Genomic DNA, 18,166 nt, shown 5'->3' with positions numbered 1-18,166 from the left:
CTTTAACGCAATGATTTTTATCTGCAACAAGTCAATTTGGTGGAAACACACCAGTGGTGAGAGAAATCGCTTATTTTCTTTAATGCCGATTTTTTAAATATTCACATAAAAATCTATCGCCAATTGGATGGAAACCTAGCTAGTGACAAACTAGGCATACTGGCATTTTATAAGTAAATAAATAACTGAACATTCTTATCATAATACAAATTACTGTTAGTCATTTAACACCTGATATGATAATATCACTAAAGAATGAAGTCACCACTACCGCATGACTCATTCTTTAAAGGATAGTGCATTGATAGTATGGGAATACTTCCTACTTTTTGCCCACTACAGTAGCTTCTTACGTTTGTGATTGTTATAAGCAGGCTCTGGGTTTACCACTACAACAGAGTGCTCTGTACTACAACTCTGTGGAACTGAGGCTCTGTTGCCAAGCTGTTTTCATAAACCTGAATATATCTGTTCTCACTCTCCTCTGAAGCTGGGTTTTGCTGACCTGAACCTGTCAGAGTTTGCTGGCTCTGGCAGCACCACGCGGCGATGTCTACTAGAGGGTTACGATACCAAGAACACCAGACAGGACAACTCCATACTCAAGGTACAGTTCAGTACAGTTAGACAGTCCTCCAGAACATTCCCACCAGTCCACAACTCCCTTCAGGAAGCTACAGTACGGGACATGTTTATGACACTAGTGTCTGTCCTACTATGCCAACCCTACTTGGCTCTGTTCTACTACTCTAGAATGGGTAGCTCTACTTGGCTCTGTTCTACTACTCTAGAATGGGTTGCCCTACTTGGCTCTGTTCTACTACTCTAGAATGGTTGCCCTACTTGGCTCTGTTCTACTACTCTAGAATGGTTGCCCTACTTGGCTCTGTTCTACTATTCTAGAATGGGTTGCTCTACTTGGCTCTGTTCTACTACTCTAGAATGGGTTGCTCTACTTGGCTCTGTTCTACTACTCTAGAATGGGTCGCCCTACTTGGCTCTGTTCTACTACTCTAGAATGGGTTGCCCTACTTGGCTCTGTTCTACTATTCTAGAATGGTTTCCCTACTTGGCTCTGTTCTACTACTCTAGAATGGTTGCCCTACTTGGCTCTGTTCTACTACTCTAGAATGGGTTGCCCTACTTGGCTCTGTTCTACTACTCTAGAATGGGTTGTCCTACTTGGCTCTGTTCTACTCTAGAATGGGTTTCCCTACTTGGCTCTGTTCTACTACTCTAGAATGGGTAGCCCTACTTGGCTCTGTTCTACTACTCTAGAATGGGTCGTCCTACTTGGCTCTGTTCTACTCTAGAATGGGTTGCCCTACTTGTCTGCACTGGGACCACTGATCTGAAATGCCTGAATAGGTGAAGATCCAGTGACTGCACCTCCAGCTATCCAGCCTGTTGCTAATGAGTGGTCATGAGGGAGAGGACAGAAAGGGAACCGCCTGAGGCTGTTGAGTCATAGCCAACGTAGCTGAGTATTGGCACACATTGGGAGAAAGCTAATCGTTGGTTGTCACCCTGCCCTGCCCCCTAGTCACCATATGTTTACTAGTGTGTATGGGTAAACAGTCGGTAACTAGGGGTGTAATACCACTCAGTACAGTTGAGGATGAGCTATCCTAATGATGCAACTGCTGTGACATGTGCATGGAGACAGGCAGGTCTGGGCCTGCGATAAAGGACAAGCACCTGTAACACTGTGAATGGATATTGTACATGCTTTGGGTAGAAGTTGTACTTAGACACAGGTCTAGGATCAGCTTACCTATCCTAAATACTAACCTGAAATGGTAGAAGGGGAAAAGTCTAAAGTGACAGTGTCTGAAACTGATCAGTGTCAAGGGGCGACTTTATTATATTTCATATGGCCTGTGGATGTGTATGATCTCTGCTGACGGGGGTTTCCTGTCACCTCTGTCACAGGTCGTCATCAGCACACAGCTCATGTCTGGGGACCCCTGCTTTAAAACGTAAGTGAACCTTCTTTCAATCCTTTTGGTGGGTTACGTCACAAACAGTTTTAGGACTTAGCATTGTAGAAATGAATGCAGTTGTGGATAATGAATCAGTAAAGGTAAGTAGGAACCATTGATGTGATAGGCAGACAGCCTGACCACAGACACATAGAGGAAACCAACTGCACATTAAGCATCCTGTCTCTGAGTCACAGAAACAAAGGAGACTTCCGTCCCGTAAGTCGCTTTGGATAAAAGCTAAATGGCTAAGTTTCTCTCTATTTGGAAAGTCCATGTAGATTAACAAATGGTCATACAATCATGGTATATATTATTTAAACTGTTATGGTTATTTTGGGTATCTTGTGTGGGCATCTCAGCACTACATCAATTATTTGAAGTAAAAGATAGTTGTGGACACAATCTAACTGACTTCTGCCATTGAACATGAATAGCGACAGTTCTATTGTTTAGATGGTCATAAGAGAACTTCCCCACAGATTGTAGCTGGTCTCTGTTGATAACAACTGATTTGAGACCAGCTCAGACCTGAATGAAAACATTCTGAGCTAAACGCCACAGCAGACCCAGGACCAGTAGTCAAAAAGACCATGACATTCCCACACACTCCTGCCAGTGCTGAGAACATGTGTGTTTGAATGGCCACGCCTTTACTGTGAACACACACACACACACACTCTGTTTGAATCACACACTCGCTATTAAACCACACCTTTACACACTGTTCCTCGAACAGACAGTCTATCAATTGGCTGAATTGCACAGTGGATGCAATATACTGTAGCCTTTATAGAGCCTTTATAGAGCTGTTATAGAGCCTTTATAGAGCTGTTATAGAACCTTTATAGAGCTGTTATAGAGCCTTTATAGAACTGTTATAGAGCCTTTATAGAGCTGTTATAGAGCCATTATAGAGCTGTTATAGAACCTTTATAGAACTGTTATAGAGCCTTTATAGTGCTGTTATAGAGCCATTATAGAGCCTTTATAGAACTGTTATAGAGCCTGTATAGAGCTGTTATAGAGCTTTTATAGAACCTTTATAGAGCTGTTATAGAACCATTATAGAACCTTTATAGAGCTGTTATAGAGCCTTTATAGAGCTGTTATAGAGCCTTTATAGAGCTGTTATAGAGCCATTATAGAACTGTTATAGAGCCTTTATAGAGCTGTTATAGAGCCTTTATAGAGCTGTTATAGAACCTTTATAGGGCTGTTATAGAGCTGTTATATAACCTTTATAGAGCTGTTATAGAGCCATTATAGAGCTGTTATAGAGCCTTTATAGAGCCATTATAGAACCTTTATAGAGCTGTTATAGAGCCATTATAGAACTGTTATAGAGCCTTTATAGAGCTGTTATAGAGCCTTTATAGAGCTGTTATAGAACCTTTATAGGGCTGTTATAGAGCTGTTATATAACCTTTATAGAGCTGTTATAGAGCCATTATAGAGCCTTCATAGAACTGTTGTAGAGCCTTTATAGAGGTGTTATAACCTTTATAGAACCTTTATAGTCTGTTTGGAGCGGACAATAAAAACCCTTTGTGTCTGAGTGTGGGGTAGCTGAGCGCGCTGAGTCACACAGGAAGATAAGCCAGAGAACAAACAGACAGACTCAGGACATTGTACTCACAAGTAGTGAGCCTGGTATCATTTTACTATGTAGGTGGAAGGGGGGGAATGGATCTAGATGCCAGGAAGGATTCAGAATCAGTCCCCACTTACGCAGTGAATGTTGAGTTGGTTAGTGTGGGAGGGTTGCCTTGGCTGTGGCCTCTGATAACGCAGTGAACTGGAGAGATTCCAGCAGAACACTTTCATGCAATCATAAAGTGCCGGAGTGTCTCTGAGTACTCCTCTGTGTGTGTGTGTGTGTGTGTGTGTGTGTGTGTGTGTGTGTGTGTGTGTGTGTGTGTGTGTGTGTGTGTGTGTGTGTGTGTGTGTGTGTGTGTGTGTGTGTGTGTGTGTGTGTGTGTGTGTGTGTGTGTGTGTGTCTTTTACTGAGCTGTCCTACAGAATGTAACTCACACACAGTGTGTGCGTTGGACATATTTTCAGAGCTCTGTGGAAAGAAAGCCAAGGCTTTATCGTAAGAGCAGAAACCACTCCAAAACTACTGACGTCACACCCAGAGCTCCTCACATTCATCACATAAAGTCGCTCTCGCGTTCTGTGCTACTGTATCTCTGTTTAACTTTCTCCCCCCTCTGTATCTCTGTTTAACTTTCTCTCCCCCCTCTCTGTATCTCTGTTTAACTTTCTCCCCCCTCTCTGTATCTCTGTTTAACTTTCTCTCCCCCCTCTGTATCTCTGTTTAACATTCTCTCCCCCCTCTCTGTATCTCTGTTTAACTTTATCTCCCCCCTCTCTGTATCTCTGTTTAACTTTATCTCCCCCCTCTCTGTATCTCTGTTTAACTTTCTCTCCCCTGTGTATCTCTGTTTAACTTTCTCCCCCCCCTCTCTGTATCTCTGTTTAACTTTCTCCCCCCCTCTCTGTATCTCTGTTTAACTTTCTCTCCCCCCTCTCTGTATCTCTGTTTAACTTTCTCCCCCCTCTCTGTATCTCTGTTTAACTTTCTCTCCCCTCTCTCTGTATCTCTCTGTTTAACTTTCTCTCCCCCCTCTCTGTATCTCTGTTTAACCCCCCCCCCCTCTCTGTATCTCTGTTTAACTTTCTCTCCCCTCTCTCTGTATCTCTGTTTAACTTTCTCTCCCCCCTCTCTGTATCACTGTTTAACTTTCTCCCCCCCTCTCTGTATCTCTGTTTAACTTTCTCTCCCCCCTCTCTGTATCTCTGTTTAACTTTCTCTCCCCCCTCTCTGTATCTCTGTTTAACTTTCTCTCCCCCCTCTCTGTATCTCTGTTTAACTTTCTCCCCCTCTCTCTGTATCTCTGTTTTACTTTCTCTCCCCCCCTCTCTGTATCTCTGTTTAACTTTCTCTCCCCCCTCTCTGTATCTCTGTTTAACTTTCTCTCCCCCCTCTCTGTATCTCTCTGTTTAACTTTCTCTCCCCCCTCTCTGTATCTCTGTTTAACCCCCCCCCCCCTCTCTGTATCTCTGTTTAACTTTCTCTCCCCCCTCTCTGTATCTCTGTTTAACTTTCTCCCTCCCCCTCTCTGTATCTCTGTTTAACTTTCTCTCCCCCCTCTCTGTATCACTGTTTAACTTTCTCCCTCCCCCTCTCTGTATCTCTGTTTAACTTTCTCCCTCCCCCTCTCTGTATCTCTGTTTAACTTTCTCTCCCCCCTCTCTGTATCTCTGTTTAACTTTCTCTCCCCCCTCTCTGTATCTCTCTGTTTAACTTTCTCTCCCCCCTCTCTGTATCTCTGTTTAACCCCCCCCCCCCTCTCTGTATCTCTGTTTAACTTTCTCTCCCCCCTCTCTGTATCTCTGTTTAACTTTCTCCCTCCCCCTCTCTGTATCTCTGTTTAACTTTCTCTCCCCCCTCTCTGTATCACTGTTTAACTTTCCCCCTCCCCCTCTCTGTATCTCTGTTTAACTTTCTCCCTCCCCCTCTCTGTATCTCTGTTTAACTTTCTCTCCCCCTTCTCTGTATCTCTGTTTAACTTTCTCTCCCCCTTCTCTGTATCTCTGTTTAACTTTCTCCCCCCCCTCTGTATCTCTGTTTAACTTTCTCCCTCCCCCTCTCTGTATCTCTGTTTAACTTTCTCTCCCCCTTCTCTGTATCTCTGTTTAACTTTCTCCCCCCCTCTGTATCTCTGTTTAACTTTCTCTCCCCCCTCTCTGTATCTCTGTTTAACTTTCTTTCCCCCCTCTCTGTATCTCTGTTTAACCCCCCCCCCCTCTCTGTATCTCTGTTTAACTTTCTCTCCCCCCTCTCTGTATCTCTGTTTAACTTTCTCTCCCCCCTCTCTGTATCTCTGTTTAACTTTCTCTCCCCCCTCTCTGTATCTCTGTTTAACTTTCTCCATCCCCCTCTCTGTATCTCTGTTTAACTTTCTCTCCCCCCTCTCTGTATCACTGTTTAACTTTCTCCCTCCCCCTCTCTGTATCTCTGTTTAACTTTCTCCCTCCCCCTCTCTGTATCTCTGTTTAACTTTCTCTCCCCCTTCTCTGTATCTCTGTTTAACTTTCTCTCCCCCTTCTCTGTATCTCTGTTTAACTTTCTCCCCCCCTCTGTATCTCTGTTTAACTTTCTCCCTCCCCCTCTCTGTATCTCTGTTTAACTTTCTCTCCCCCTTCTCTGTATCTCTGTTTAACTTTCTCCCCCCCCCTCTGTATCTCTGTTTAACTTTCTCTCCCCCCTCTCTGTATCTCTGTTTAACTTTCTCTCCCCCTCTCTGTATCTCTGTTTAACTCCCCCCCCTCTCTGTATCTCTGTTTAACTTTCTCTCCCCCCTCTCTGTATCTCTGTTTAACTTTCTCTCCCCCCTCTCTGTATCTCTGTTTAACTTTCTCTCCCCCCTCTCTGTATCTCTGTTTAACTTTCTCTCCCCCCTCTCTGTATCTCTGTTTAACTTTCTCCCCCCCTCTCTGTATCTCTGTTTAACTTTCTCCCTCCCCCTCTCTGTATCTCTGTTTAACTTTCTCTCCCCCCTCTCTGTATCTCTGTTTAACTTTCTCCCTCCCCCTCTCTGTATCTCTGTTTAACTTTCTCTCCCCCTTCTCTGTATCTCTGTTTAACTTTCTCCCCCCCCTCTGTATCTCTGTTTAACTTTCTCTCCCCCCTCTCTGTATCTCTGTTTAACTTTCTCTCCCCCCTCTCTGTATCTCTGTTTAACTTTCTCTCCCCCCTCTCTGTATCTCTGTTTAACTTTCTCTCCCCCTCTCTGTATCTCTGTTTAACCCCCCCCTCTCTGTATCTCTGTTTAACTTTCTCTCCCCCCTCTCTGTATCTCTGTTTAACTTTCTCTCCCCCCTCTCTGTATCTCTGTTTAACTTTCTCTCCCCCCTCTCTGTATCTCTGTTTAACTTTCTCTCCCCCCTCTCTGTATCTCTGTTTAACTTTCTCCCCCCTCTCTGTATCTCTGTTTAACTTTCTCCCCCCTCTCTGTATCTCTGTTTAACTTTCTCTCCCCCCTCTCTGTATCTCTGTTTAAGTTTCTCTCCCCCCTCTCTGTATCTCTGTTTAACTTTCTCCCCCCCTCTCTGTATCTTTGTTTAACTTTCTCTCCCCCCTCTCTGTATCTCTGTTTAACTTTCTCCCCCCCCTCTCTGTATCTCTGTTTAACTTTCTCTCCCCCCTCTCTGTATCTCTGTTTAACTTTCTCTCCCCCCTCTCTGTATCTCTGTTTAACCCCCCCCCCTCTCTGTATCTCTGTTTAACTTTCTCTCCCCCCTCTCTGTATCTCTGTTTAACTTTCTCCCTCCCCGTCTCTGTATCTCTCTGTTTAACCCCCCCCCCTCTCTGTATCTCTGTTTAACATTCTCTCCCCCCTCTCTGTATCTCTGTTTAACTTTCTCTCCCCCCTCTCTGTATCTCTGTTTAACTTTCTCCCCCCTCTCTGTATCTCTGTTTAACTTTCTCCCCCCTCTCTGTATCTCTGTTTAACATTCTCTCCCCCCTCTCTGTATCTCTGTTTAACTTTCTCTCCCCCCTCTCTGTATCTCTGTTTAACTTTCTCTCCCCCCTCTCTGTATCTCTGTTTAACTTTCTCTCCCCCTCTTTGTATCTCTGTTTAACTTTCTCTCCCCCCTCTCTGTATCTCTGTTTAACTTTCTCTCCCCCCTCTCTGTATCTCTGTTTAACTTTCTCTCCCCCCTCTCTGTATCTCTGTTTAACATTCTCTCCCCCCTCTCTGTATCTCTGTTTAACTTTCTCTCCCCCTCTCTGTATCTCTGTTTAACTTTCTCTCCCCCTCTCTGTATCTCTGTTTAACATTCTCTCCCCCCTCTCTGTATCTCTGTTTAACTTTCTCCCCCCTCTCTGTATCTCTGTTTAACTTTCTCTCCCCCCTCTCTGTATCTCTGTTTAACCCCCCCCCCCCTCTCTGTATCTCTGTTTAACTTTCTCTCCCCCCTCTCTGTATCTCTGTTTAACTTTCTCCCTCCCCCTCTCTGTATCTCTGTTTAACTTTCTCTCCCCCCTCTCTGTATCACTGTTTAACTTTCTCCCTCCCCCTCTCTGTATCTCTGTTTAACTTTCTCTCCCCCTTCTCTGTATCTCTGTTTAACTTTCTCTCCCCCCTCTCTGTATCTCTGTTTAACTTTCTCCCTCCCCCTCTCTGTATCTCTGTTTAACTTTCTCTCCCCCCTCTCTGTATCACTGTTTAACTTTCTCCCTCCCCCTCTCTGTATCTCTGTTTAACTTTCTCTCCCCCTTCTCTGTATCTCTGTTTAACTTTCTCTCCCCCTTCTCTGTATCTCTGTTTAACTTTCTCCCCCCCCTCTGTATCTCTGTTTAACTTTCTCCCTCCCCCTCTCTGTATCTCTGTTTAACTTTCTCTCCCCCTTCTCTGTATCTCTGTTTAACTTTCTCCCCCCCTCTGTATCTCTGTTTAACTTTCTCTCCCCCCTCTCTGTATCTCTGTTTAACTTTCTCTCCCCCTCTCTGTATCTCTGTTTAACCCCCCCCCCTCTCTGTATCTCTGTTTAACTTTCTCTCCCCCCTCTCTGTATCTCTGTTTAACTTTCTCTCCCCCCTCTCTGTATCTCTGTTTAACTTTCTCTCCCCCCTCTCTGTATCTCTGTTTAACTTTCTCTCCCCCCTCTCTGTATCTCTGTTTAACTTTCTCCCTCCCCCTCTCTGTATCTCTGTTTAACTTTCTCTCCCCCCTCTCTGTATCACTGTTTAACTTTCTCCCTCCCCCTCTCTGTATCTCTGTTTAACTTTCTCCCTCCCCCTCTCTGTATCTCTGTTTAACTTTCTCTCCCCCTTCTCTGTATCTCTGTTTAACTTTCTCTCCCCCTTCTCTGTATCTCTGTTTAACTTTCTCCCCCCCTCTGTATCTCTGTTTAACTTTCTCCCTCCCCCTCTCTGTATCTCTGTTTAACTTTCTCTCCCCCTTCTCTGTATCTCTGTTTAACTTTCTCCCCCCCTCTGTATCTCTGTTTAACTTTCTCTCCCCCCTCTCTGTATCTCTGTTTAACTTTCTCTCCCCCCTCTCTGTATCTCTGTTTAACCCCCCCCCCTCTCTGTATCTCTGTTTAACTTTCTCTCCCCCCTCTCTGTATCTCTGTTTAACTTCTCTCCCCCCTCTCTGTATCTCTGTTTAACTTTCTCTCCCCCCTCTCTGTATCTCTGTTTAACTTTTTCTCCCCCCTCTCTGTATCTCTGTTTAACTTTCTCCCCCCCTCTCTGTATCTCTGTTTAACTTTCTCCCTCCCCCTCTCTGTATCTCTGTTTAACTTTCTCTCCCCCTTCTCTGTATCTCTGTTTAACTTTCTCTCCCCCCTCTCTGTATCTCTGTTTAACTTTCTCCCTCCCCGTCTCTGTATCTCTCTGTTTAACCCCCCCCCCCCTCTCTGTATCTCTGTTTAACATTCTCTCCCCCCTCTCTGTATCTCTGTTTAACTTTCTCTCCCCCCTCTCTGTATCTCTGTTTAACTTTCTCCCCCCTCTCTGTATCTCTGTTTAACTTTCTCCCCCCTCTCTGTATCTCTGTTTAACATTCTCTCCCCCCTCTCTGTATCTCTGTTTAAGTTTCTCTCCCCCCTCTCTGTATCTCTGTTTAACTTTCTCCCCCCCTCTCTGTATCTTTGTTTAACTTTCTCTCCCCCCTCTCTGTATCTCTGTTTAACTTTCTCCCCCCCTCTCTGTATCTCTGTTTAACTTTCTCTCCCCCCTCTCTGTATCTCTGTTTAACCCCCCCCCTCTCTGTATCTCTGTTTAACTTTCTCTCCCCCCTCTCTGTATCTCTGTTTAACTTTCTCTCCCCCCTCTCTGTATCTCTGTTTAACTTTCTCTCCCCCCTCTCTGTATCTCTGTTTAACTTTCTCTCCCCCCTCTCTGTATCTCTGTTTAACTTTCTCTCCCCCTCTTTGTATCTCTGTTTAACTTTCTCTCCCCCCTCTCTGTATCTCTGTTTAACTTTCTCTCCCCCCTCTCTGTATCTCTGTTTAACTTTCTCTCCCCCCTCTCTGTATCTCTGTTTAACTTTCTCTCCCCCCTCTTTGTATCTCTGTTTAACTTTCTCTCCCCCCTCTCTGTATCTCTGTTTAACTTTCTCCCTCCCCTCTCTCTGTATCTCTGTTTAACATTCTCTCCCCCCTCTCTGTATCTCTGTTTAACTTTCTCCCCCCTCTCTGTATCTCTGTTTAACTTTCTCTCCCCCCTCTCTGTATCTCTGTTTAACCCCCCCCCTCTCTGTATCTCTGTTTAACTTTCTCTCCCCCCTCTCTGTATCTCTGTTTAACTTTCTCCCTCCCCCTCTCTGTATCTCTGTTTAACTTTCTCTCCCCCCTCTCTGTATCACTGTTTAACTTTCTCCCTCCCCCTCTCTGTATCTCTGTTTAACTTTCTCTCCCCCTTCTCTGTATCTCTGTTTAACTTTCTCTCCCCCCTCTCTGTATCTCTGTTTAACTTTCTCTCCCCCCTCTCTGTATCTCTGTTTAACTTTCTCTCCCCCCTCTCTGTATCTCTGTTTAACTTTCTCTCCCCCCTCTCTGTATCTCTGTTTAACCCCCCCCCCTCTCTGTATCTCTGTTTAACTTTCTCTCCCCCCTCTCTGTATCTCTGTTTAACTTTCTCTCCCCCCTCTCTGTATCTCTGTTTAACTTCCTCTCCCCCCTCTCTGTATCTCTGTTTAACTTTCTCTCCCCCCTCTCTGTATCTCTGTTTAACTTTCTCCCCCCCTCTCTGTATCTCTGTTTAACTTTCTCTCCCCCCTCTCTGTATCTCTGTTTAACTTTCTCTCCCCCCTCTCTGTATCTCTGTTTAACTTTCTTTCCCCCCTCTCTGTATCTCTGTTTAACTTTCTCCCCCCCTCTCTGTATCTTTGTTTAACTTTCTCTCCCCCCTCTCTGTATCTCTGTTTAACTTTCTCTCCCCCCTCTCTGTATCTCTGTTTAACTTTCTCTCCCCCCTCTCTGTATCTCTGTTTAACTTTCTCTCCCCCCTCTCTGTATCTCTGTTTAACTTTCTCTCCCCCCTCTCTGTATCTCTGTTTAACTTTCTCCCCCCCCCCTCTGTATCTCTGTTTAACTTTCTCTCCCCCCTCTCTGTATCTCTGTTTCACTTTCTCTCCCCCCTCTCTGTATCTCTGTTTAACCCCCCCCCCCCTCTCTGTATCTCTGTTTAACTTTCTCCCTCCCCGTCTCTGTATCTCTCTGTTTAACCCCCCCCCCCCTCTCTGTATCTCTGTTTAACATTCTCTCCCCCCTCTCTGTATCTCTGTTTAACTTTCTCTCCCCCCTCTCTGTATCTCTGTTTAACTTTCTCCCCCCTCTCTGTATCTCTGTTTAACTTTCTCCCCCCTCTCTGTATCTCTGTTTAACATTCTCTCCCCCCTCTCTGTATCTCTGTTTAACTTTCTCTCCCCCCTCTCTGTATCTCTGTTTAACTTTCTCTCCCCCCTCTCTGTATCTCTGTTTAACTTTCTCTCCCCCTCTTTGTATCTCTGTTTAACTTTCTCTCCCCCTTCTCTGTATCTCTGTTTAACTTTCTCTCCCCCCTCTCTGTATCTCTGTTTAACTTTCTCTCCCCCCTCTCTGTATCTCTGTTTAACGTTCTCTCCCCCCTCTCTGTATCTCTGTTTAACTTTCTCTCCCCCCTCTCTGTATATCTGTTTAACTTTCTCCCTCCCCTCTCTCTGTATCTCTGTTTAACATTCTCTCCCCCCTCTCTGTATCTCTGTTTAACTTTCTCCCCCCTCTCTGTATCTCTGTTTAACTTTCTCTCCCCCCTCTCTGTATCTCTGTTTAACTTTCTCTCCCCCCTCTCTGTATCTCTGTTTAACTTTCTCTCCCCCCTCTCTGTATCTCTGTTTAACTTTCTCTCCCCCCTCTCTGTATCTCTGTTTAACTTTCTCTCCCCCTCTCTGTATCTCTGTTTAACTTTCTCTCCCCCCTCTCTGTATCTCTGTTTAACTTTCTCTCCCCCCTCTCTGTATCTCTGTTTAACTTTCTCTCCCCCTCTCTGTATCTCTGTTTAACATTCTCTCCCCCTCTCTGTATCTCTGTTTAACCCCCCCCCCCCCTCTCTGTATCTCTGTTTAACTTTCTCTCCCCCCTCTCTGTATCTCTGTTTAATATTCTCTCCCCCTCTCTGTATCTCTGTTTAACCCCCCCCCCTCTCTGTATCTCTGTTTAACTTTCTCTCCCCCCTCTCTGTATCTCTGTTTAACCCCCCCCCTCTCTGTATCTCTGTTTAACTTTCTCTCCCCCCTCTCTGTATCTCTGTTTAACTTTCTCTCCCCCCTCTCTGTATCTCTGTTTAACTTTCTCTCCCCCCTCTCTGTATCTCTGTTTAACTTTCTCTCCCCCCTCTCTGTATCTCTGTTTAACATTCTCTCCCCCTCTCTGTATCTCTGTTTAACCCCCCCCCTCTCTGTATCTCTGTTTAACTTTCTCCCCCCTCTCTGTATCTCTGTTTAACTTTCTCCCCCCTCTCTGTATCTCTGTTTAACTTTCTCTCCCCCCTCTCTGTATCTCTGTTTAACTTTCTCTCCCCCCTCTCTGTATCTCTGTTTAACTTTCTCTCCCCCTCTCTGTATCTCTGTTTAACCCCCCCCCCCCCTCTCTGTATCTCTGTTTAACTTTCTCTCCCCTCTCTCTGTATCTCTGTTTAACTTTCTCTCCCCTCTCTGTATCTCTGTTTAACTTTCTCTCCCCCTCTCTGTATCTCTGTTTAACTTTCTCTCCCCCCTCTCTGTATCTCTGTTTAACATTCTCTCCCCCTCTCTGTATCTCTGTTTAACTTTATCTCCCCCCTCTCTGTATCTCTGTTTAACATTCTCTCCCCCTCTCTGTTATCTCTGTTTAACCCCCCCCCCCTCTCTGTATCTCTGTTTAACATTCTTTCTGTTTAACACTTGACTGTGTTGTAAAATAAGTGAGAGACGTGGTGGTTTCCTGTGTTTTAAAAGTAAGAGAAGTGGTGGTTTCCTGTGTTGTAAAAGTAAGAGAAGTGGTGGTTTCCTGTGTTGTAAGAGAAGTGAGACGTGGTGGTTTCCTGTGTTGTAAAAGAAGTGAGATGTGGTGGTTTCCTGTTGTAACGCTCGTCGGAAGAAGACCAAGGTGCAGCGTGGTACGTGTTCATGCTTCTTTATTAAAAACCCGAACACCAAACAAAACAACAAAACAACAACGAACGTGACGTCTTGAAGGCTACACAGAGCTAACAAAAACAACATCCCACCACCTAAAGTGGCAAAACAGGCTGCCTAAGTATGATTCCCAATCAGAGACAACGATAGACAGCTGTCCCTGATTGAGAACCACACCCGGCCAAAACATAGAAAACCAAAACCTAGAAATAAAGAACATAGAATGCCCACCCAAATCACACCCTGACCAAACCAAAAAGAGACATAAAAAAGTCTCTCTTAAGGTCAGGGCGTGACACCTGTGTTGTAAAAGAAGTGAGAGATGTGGTGGTTTCCTGTCTTGTAAAAGCGGGGTTATTAAAGAGCAGAAGAGCAGCTAACCAGAAATACAGCTCATGAAACCCTTTTAGGATCTTATTATAGATCAGAACTTCTGATAGGGTATGATTAATGTCCTCTACTGTGATTAATGTCCTCTACTGTGATTGATGTCCTCTACTGTGATTAATGTCCTCTACTCTGATTAATGTCCTCTACTGTGATTACTGTCCTCTACTGTGATTAATGTCCTCTACTGTGATTAATGTCCTCTACTGTGATTAATGTCCTCTACTGTGATTAATGTCCTCTACTGTGATTAATGTCCTCTACTGTGATTAATGTCCTCTACTGTGATTGATGTCCTCTACTGTGATTAATGTCCTCTACTGTGATTAATGTCCTCTACTGTGGTTAATGTCCTCTACTGTGATTAATGCCCTCTACTGTGATTAATGTCCTCTACTGTGATTAATGTCCTCTACTGTGATTAATGTCCTCTACTGTGATTGATGTCCTCTACTGTGATTGATGTCCTCTACTGTGATTAATGTCCTCTACTGTGATTACTGTCCTCTACTGTGATTCATGTCCTCTACTGTGATTCATGTCCTTTACTGTGATTCATGTCCTCTACTGTGATTGATGTCCTCTACTGTGATTAATGTCCTCTACTGTGATTAATGTCCTCTACTGTGATTACTGTCCTCTACTGTGATTGATGTCCTCTACTGTGATTGATGTCCTCTACTGTGATTGATGTCCTCTACTGTGATTAATGTCCTCTACTGTGATTAATGTCCTCTACTGTGATTACTGTCCTCTACTGTGATTAATGTCCTCTACTGTGATTGATGTCCTCTACTGTGATTAATGTCCTCTACTGTGATTAATGTCCTCTACTGTGATTGATGTCCTCTACTGTGATTGATGTCCTCTACTGTGATTAATGTCCTCTACTGTGATTAATGTCCTCTACTGTGATTACTGTCCTCTACTGTGATTGATGTCCTCTACTGTGATTAATGTCCTCTACTGTGATTAATGTCCTCTACTGTGATTGATGTCCTCTACTGTGATTCATGTCCTCTACTGTGATTCATGTCCTCTACTGTGATTCATGTCCTCTACTGTGATTCATGTCCTCTACTGTGATTCATGTCCTCTACTGTGATTCATGTCCTCTACTGTGATTCATGTCCTCTACTGTGATTTGTGTCCTCTACTGTGATTCATGTCCTCTACTGTGATTCATGTCCTCTACTGTGATTCATGTCCTCTACTGTAGAACTGTGCAGTCAGTTCTAAGGTTGTTTATAGGAAGGGATGGGTCATGTTATGTCATAAAGGTTGTAGGCAGGATGGTTGTCTAAGATGTGTTTATACCATTTAGCCAGTCACTTTCAAATGACCGTATGAACAAACAGATGGACATCCTCAAACTAACCAACAACCATACATGGTAGCAAGTAGGTTTGGAACAGGTGTGGTGGGGTGTTGGGTTTGGGTTGTAAAATGGGTCAGGGTGAATGTCAATGTCCCTGTGTCCCCTTTAGGCCACCGTCCACAGCCATGAAACTGGGCATCCAGCAGGCAGAGTGTCTTTATGAAGACAGGAAGGGAGGGGACACCCACACACCCTGCCTCTCCATACCAGGTACACACACCCACCCACACCCTGCCTCCCCATACCAGGTATACACACACACCCACCCACACCCTGCCTCCACATACCAGGTACACACACCCACCCACACCCTGCCTCCACATACCAGGTACACCCACACCCTGCCTACCCATACCAGGTACACACACACACACCCTGCCTCCCCATACCAGGTACACCCACACACCCTGCCTCTACATACCAGGTACACACACACACCCTGCTTCCCCATACCAGGTACACACACACACCCTGCCACACACACCCTGCCTCCCCATACCAGGTACACACACACACACACACACCCTGCCTCCCCATACCAGGTACACACACACACCCTGCCTCCCCATACCAGGTACACACACACACACACACCCTGCCTCCCCATACCAGGTACACCCATACACCCTGCCTACCCATACCAGGTACACCCACACACCCTGCCTACCCATACCAGGTACACACACACCCTGCCTCCCCATACCAGGTACACACACACACACACACACACCCTGCCTCCCCATACCAGGTACACCCACACACCCTGCCTACCCATACCAGGTACACCCACACACCCTGTCTCCCCGTACACACACACCCTGTCTCCCCGTACACACACACCCTGTCTCCCCGTACACACACACCCTGTCTCCCCGTACACACACACCCTGTCTCCCCGTACAAACACACCCTGTCACCCCGTACACACACACAGCCTGCCTCTGCGTACCAGGAACACTCACCCAAACACTCACATCCCGCCAGCTCTGGACACTTTTGAATTGATTTACAGCAGTATGGCAGGATTGAACCCTGTTATTCACTAATCATTAGTGCTGATGTTGTGTCGATGTTGTGCTGACGTTGTGCTGCTATCCCCTCCTGCTCAGAGCCCCCGGGGAAGTGTGTGTCTACTCCTGATGAGCCGAGAGCATATGGCCACTCTAGAACATCCAGCTATGCCAGCCAACAGTCCAAAGTGTCAGGTATCTAAACACCGCATCTGAACCAGATATGAATTAGAAAAGGCTATGACCTATTATGAATTAAATAAGATTATGAATAGTATGTATGAATGTCTGAAAAGCCATAGCTTGCCCTCAGTTATCTTTGTGGTTGTGAAATCTGTTTCCATTAAGTGTCTGTCACTGTCGTGTGGAGTGTAACATTGCCTACTCGTTCCCCATAGGCTATAGCTCAGGTCACTCACGCTCCTCCAGCCTATCAGAGCTCACACACAAGAGGAACCCCTCAGCGGGCTCCGCCTCCACAGGCATCGGAAGTATTCCTGAACCCAGCGTGGACCGGGGGGCTGAGAGGGAGGCCCGCTCTACACCTCCTGTCTCTGTCACCTGTTCCTGCTCCCCCGTGCCTGAACACCCCCCCACCCCCTCCTCAGAGAGACTCAGCAGGTAATATCTACACACTCACTCACCTCTGTCCTTTCAACGGAGTATCACAATGTAATCATCAGACGAGGACAGTAGTCTGTTATGGTGCTGCTGGCAATGCTCCATCTCATCCACCCTTCTTTCTTTCTCACGTGTGTGTGCATGTGTGTGTACATACATGGTGTGTGTGTACATACATGGTGTGTGTGTACATACATGGTGTGTGTACATACGTGGTGTGTGTGTGTGTGTGTCTCAGGCATCCAGTGAAGCAGAGCTCGGTGGAGTGTCAGCTGAAGAGGGTAGACGCCACACGGGTAGACGCTGACGACATCGTGGAGAAGATCCTCCAGAGCCAGGACTTCAGCCACGGCCTGCTGGACTCCAGTGCTGAGGGTACGCTCACCATGCTAGATGTTAGCTCAATGTTGAGGACTAGACTTTACCCAGCTCAGACACTTAGACTAGCTCAGAGGACTAGACTTTACCCAGCTCAGACACTTAGACTAGCTCAGAGGACTAGACTTTACCCAGCTCAGACACTTAGACTAGCTCAGAGGACTAGACTTTACCCAGCTCAGACACTTAGACTAGCTCAGAGGACTAGACTTTACCCAGCTCAGACACTTAGACTAGCTCAGAGGACTAGACTTTACCCAGCTCAGACACTTAGACTAGCTCAGAGGACTAGACTTTACCCAGCTCAGACACTTAGACTAGCTCAGAGGACTAGCTCCCAGCAGCCAGACTAGCTCAGCTAGACTTTACCCAGCTCAGACACTTAGACTAGCTCAGAGGACTAGACTTTACCCAGCTCAGACACTTAGACTAGCTCAGAGGACTAGACTTTACCCAGCTCAGACACTTAGACTAGCTCAGAGGACTAGACTTTACCCAGTTCAGACACTTAGACTAGCTCAGAGGACTAGACTTTACCCAGCTCAGACACTTAGACTAGCTCAGAGGACTAGACTTTACCCAGCTCAGACACTTAGACTAGCTCAGAGGACTAGACTTTACCCAGCTCAGACACTTAGACTAGCTCAGAGGACTAGACTTTACCCAGCTCAGACACTTAGACTAGCTCAGAGGACTAGACTTTACCCAGCTCAGACACTTAGACTAGCTCAGAGGACTAGACTTTACCCAGCTCAGACACTTAGACTAGCTCAGAGGACTAGACTTTACCCAGTTCAGACACTTAGACTAGCTCAGAGGACTAGACTTTACCCAGCTCAGACACTTAGACTAGCTCAGAGGACTAGACTTTACCCAGCTCTCTTTCTTCAGAGACTGCAGCCAAGATTTAGTGGAGTCTATTGTAGAGAAAACTGTTTCCATGGATACTAGCAGGAATATAGGCCATAGTGGAGAGAGAGTTTAGTATGTGAGAGATGACTCGTGGCAGAGGTCTGCATACACCAGTCACATCAGACAGACTCTACTGTCCTGCACACATCACAAGTTATGGTCACTTTCTTGTGCTTTACCTAATGGACTTTTTGATTAGCTGTTTCAGTTGACTAGTTTTTTCAAAGCCCCTTAACTCCATGTCTCTCTCACAGTAAAGCCCCTCCACTCCCCGTCTCTCTCACAGTAAAGCCCCTCCACTCCATGTCTCTCTCACAGTAAAGC

At 45.6% G+C, this 18,166-nt stretch overlaps 1 protein-coding gene across 1 annotated transcript in view; it reads left to right on the top strand.

Moving 5' to 3' along the window:
• LOC139550279 (EEIG family member 2-like) overlaps positions 1-18,166 on the top strand; it is a 32,941-nt gene that overhangs the window by 12,938 nt on the left and 1,837 nt on the right. Inside the window, exons 4-9 of the mRNA XM_071361075.1 lie at positions 491-607; positions 1,933-1,979; positions 15,031-15,131; positions 16,031-16,126; positions 16,330-16,552; positions 16,791-16,927. Of these exons, the coding sequence (XP_071217176.1) occupies positions 491-607; positions 1,933-1,979; positions 15,031-15,131; positions 16,031-16,126; positions 16,330-16,552; positions 16,791-16,927 (721 nt within the window). The remainder of the gene's footprint in view (positions 1-490; positions 608-1,932; positions 1,980-15,030; positions 15,132-16,030; positions 16,127-16,329; positions 16,553-16,790; positions 16,928-18,166) is intronic.

The sequence above is a fragment of the Salvelinus alpinus genome, chromosome 23, assembly GCF_045679555.1.
Source record: "Salvelinus alpinus chromosome 23, SLU_Salpinus.1, whole genome shotgun sequence".
NCBI lineage: Eukaryota > Metazoa > Chordata > Actinopteri > Salmoniformes > Salmonidae > Salvelinus > Salvelinus alpinus.
Note: the sequence above shows the minus strand (reverse complement) of the source record. Positions and strands in the feature narration are given on the sequence as shown.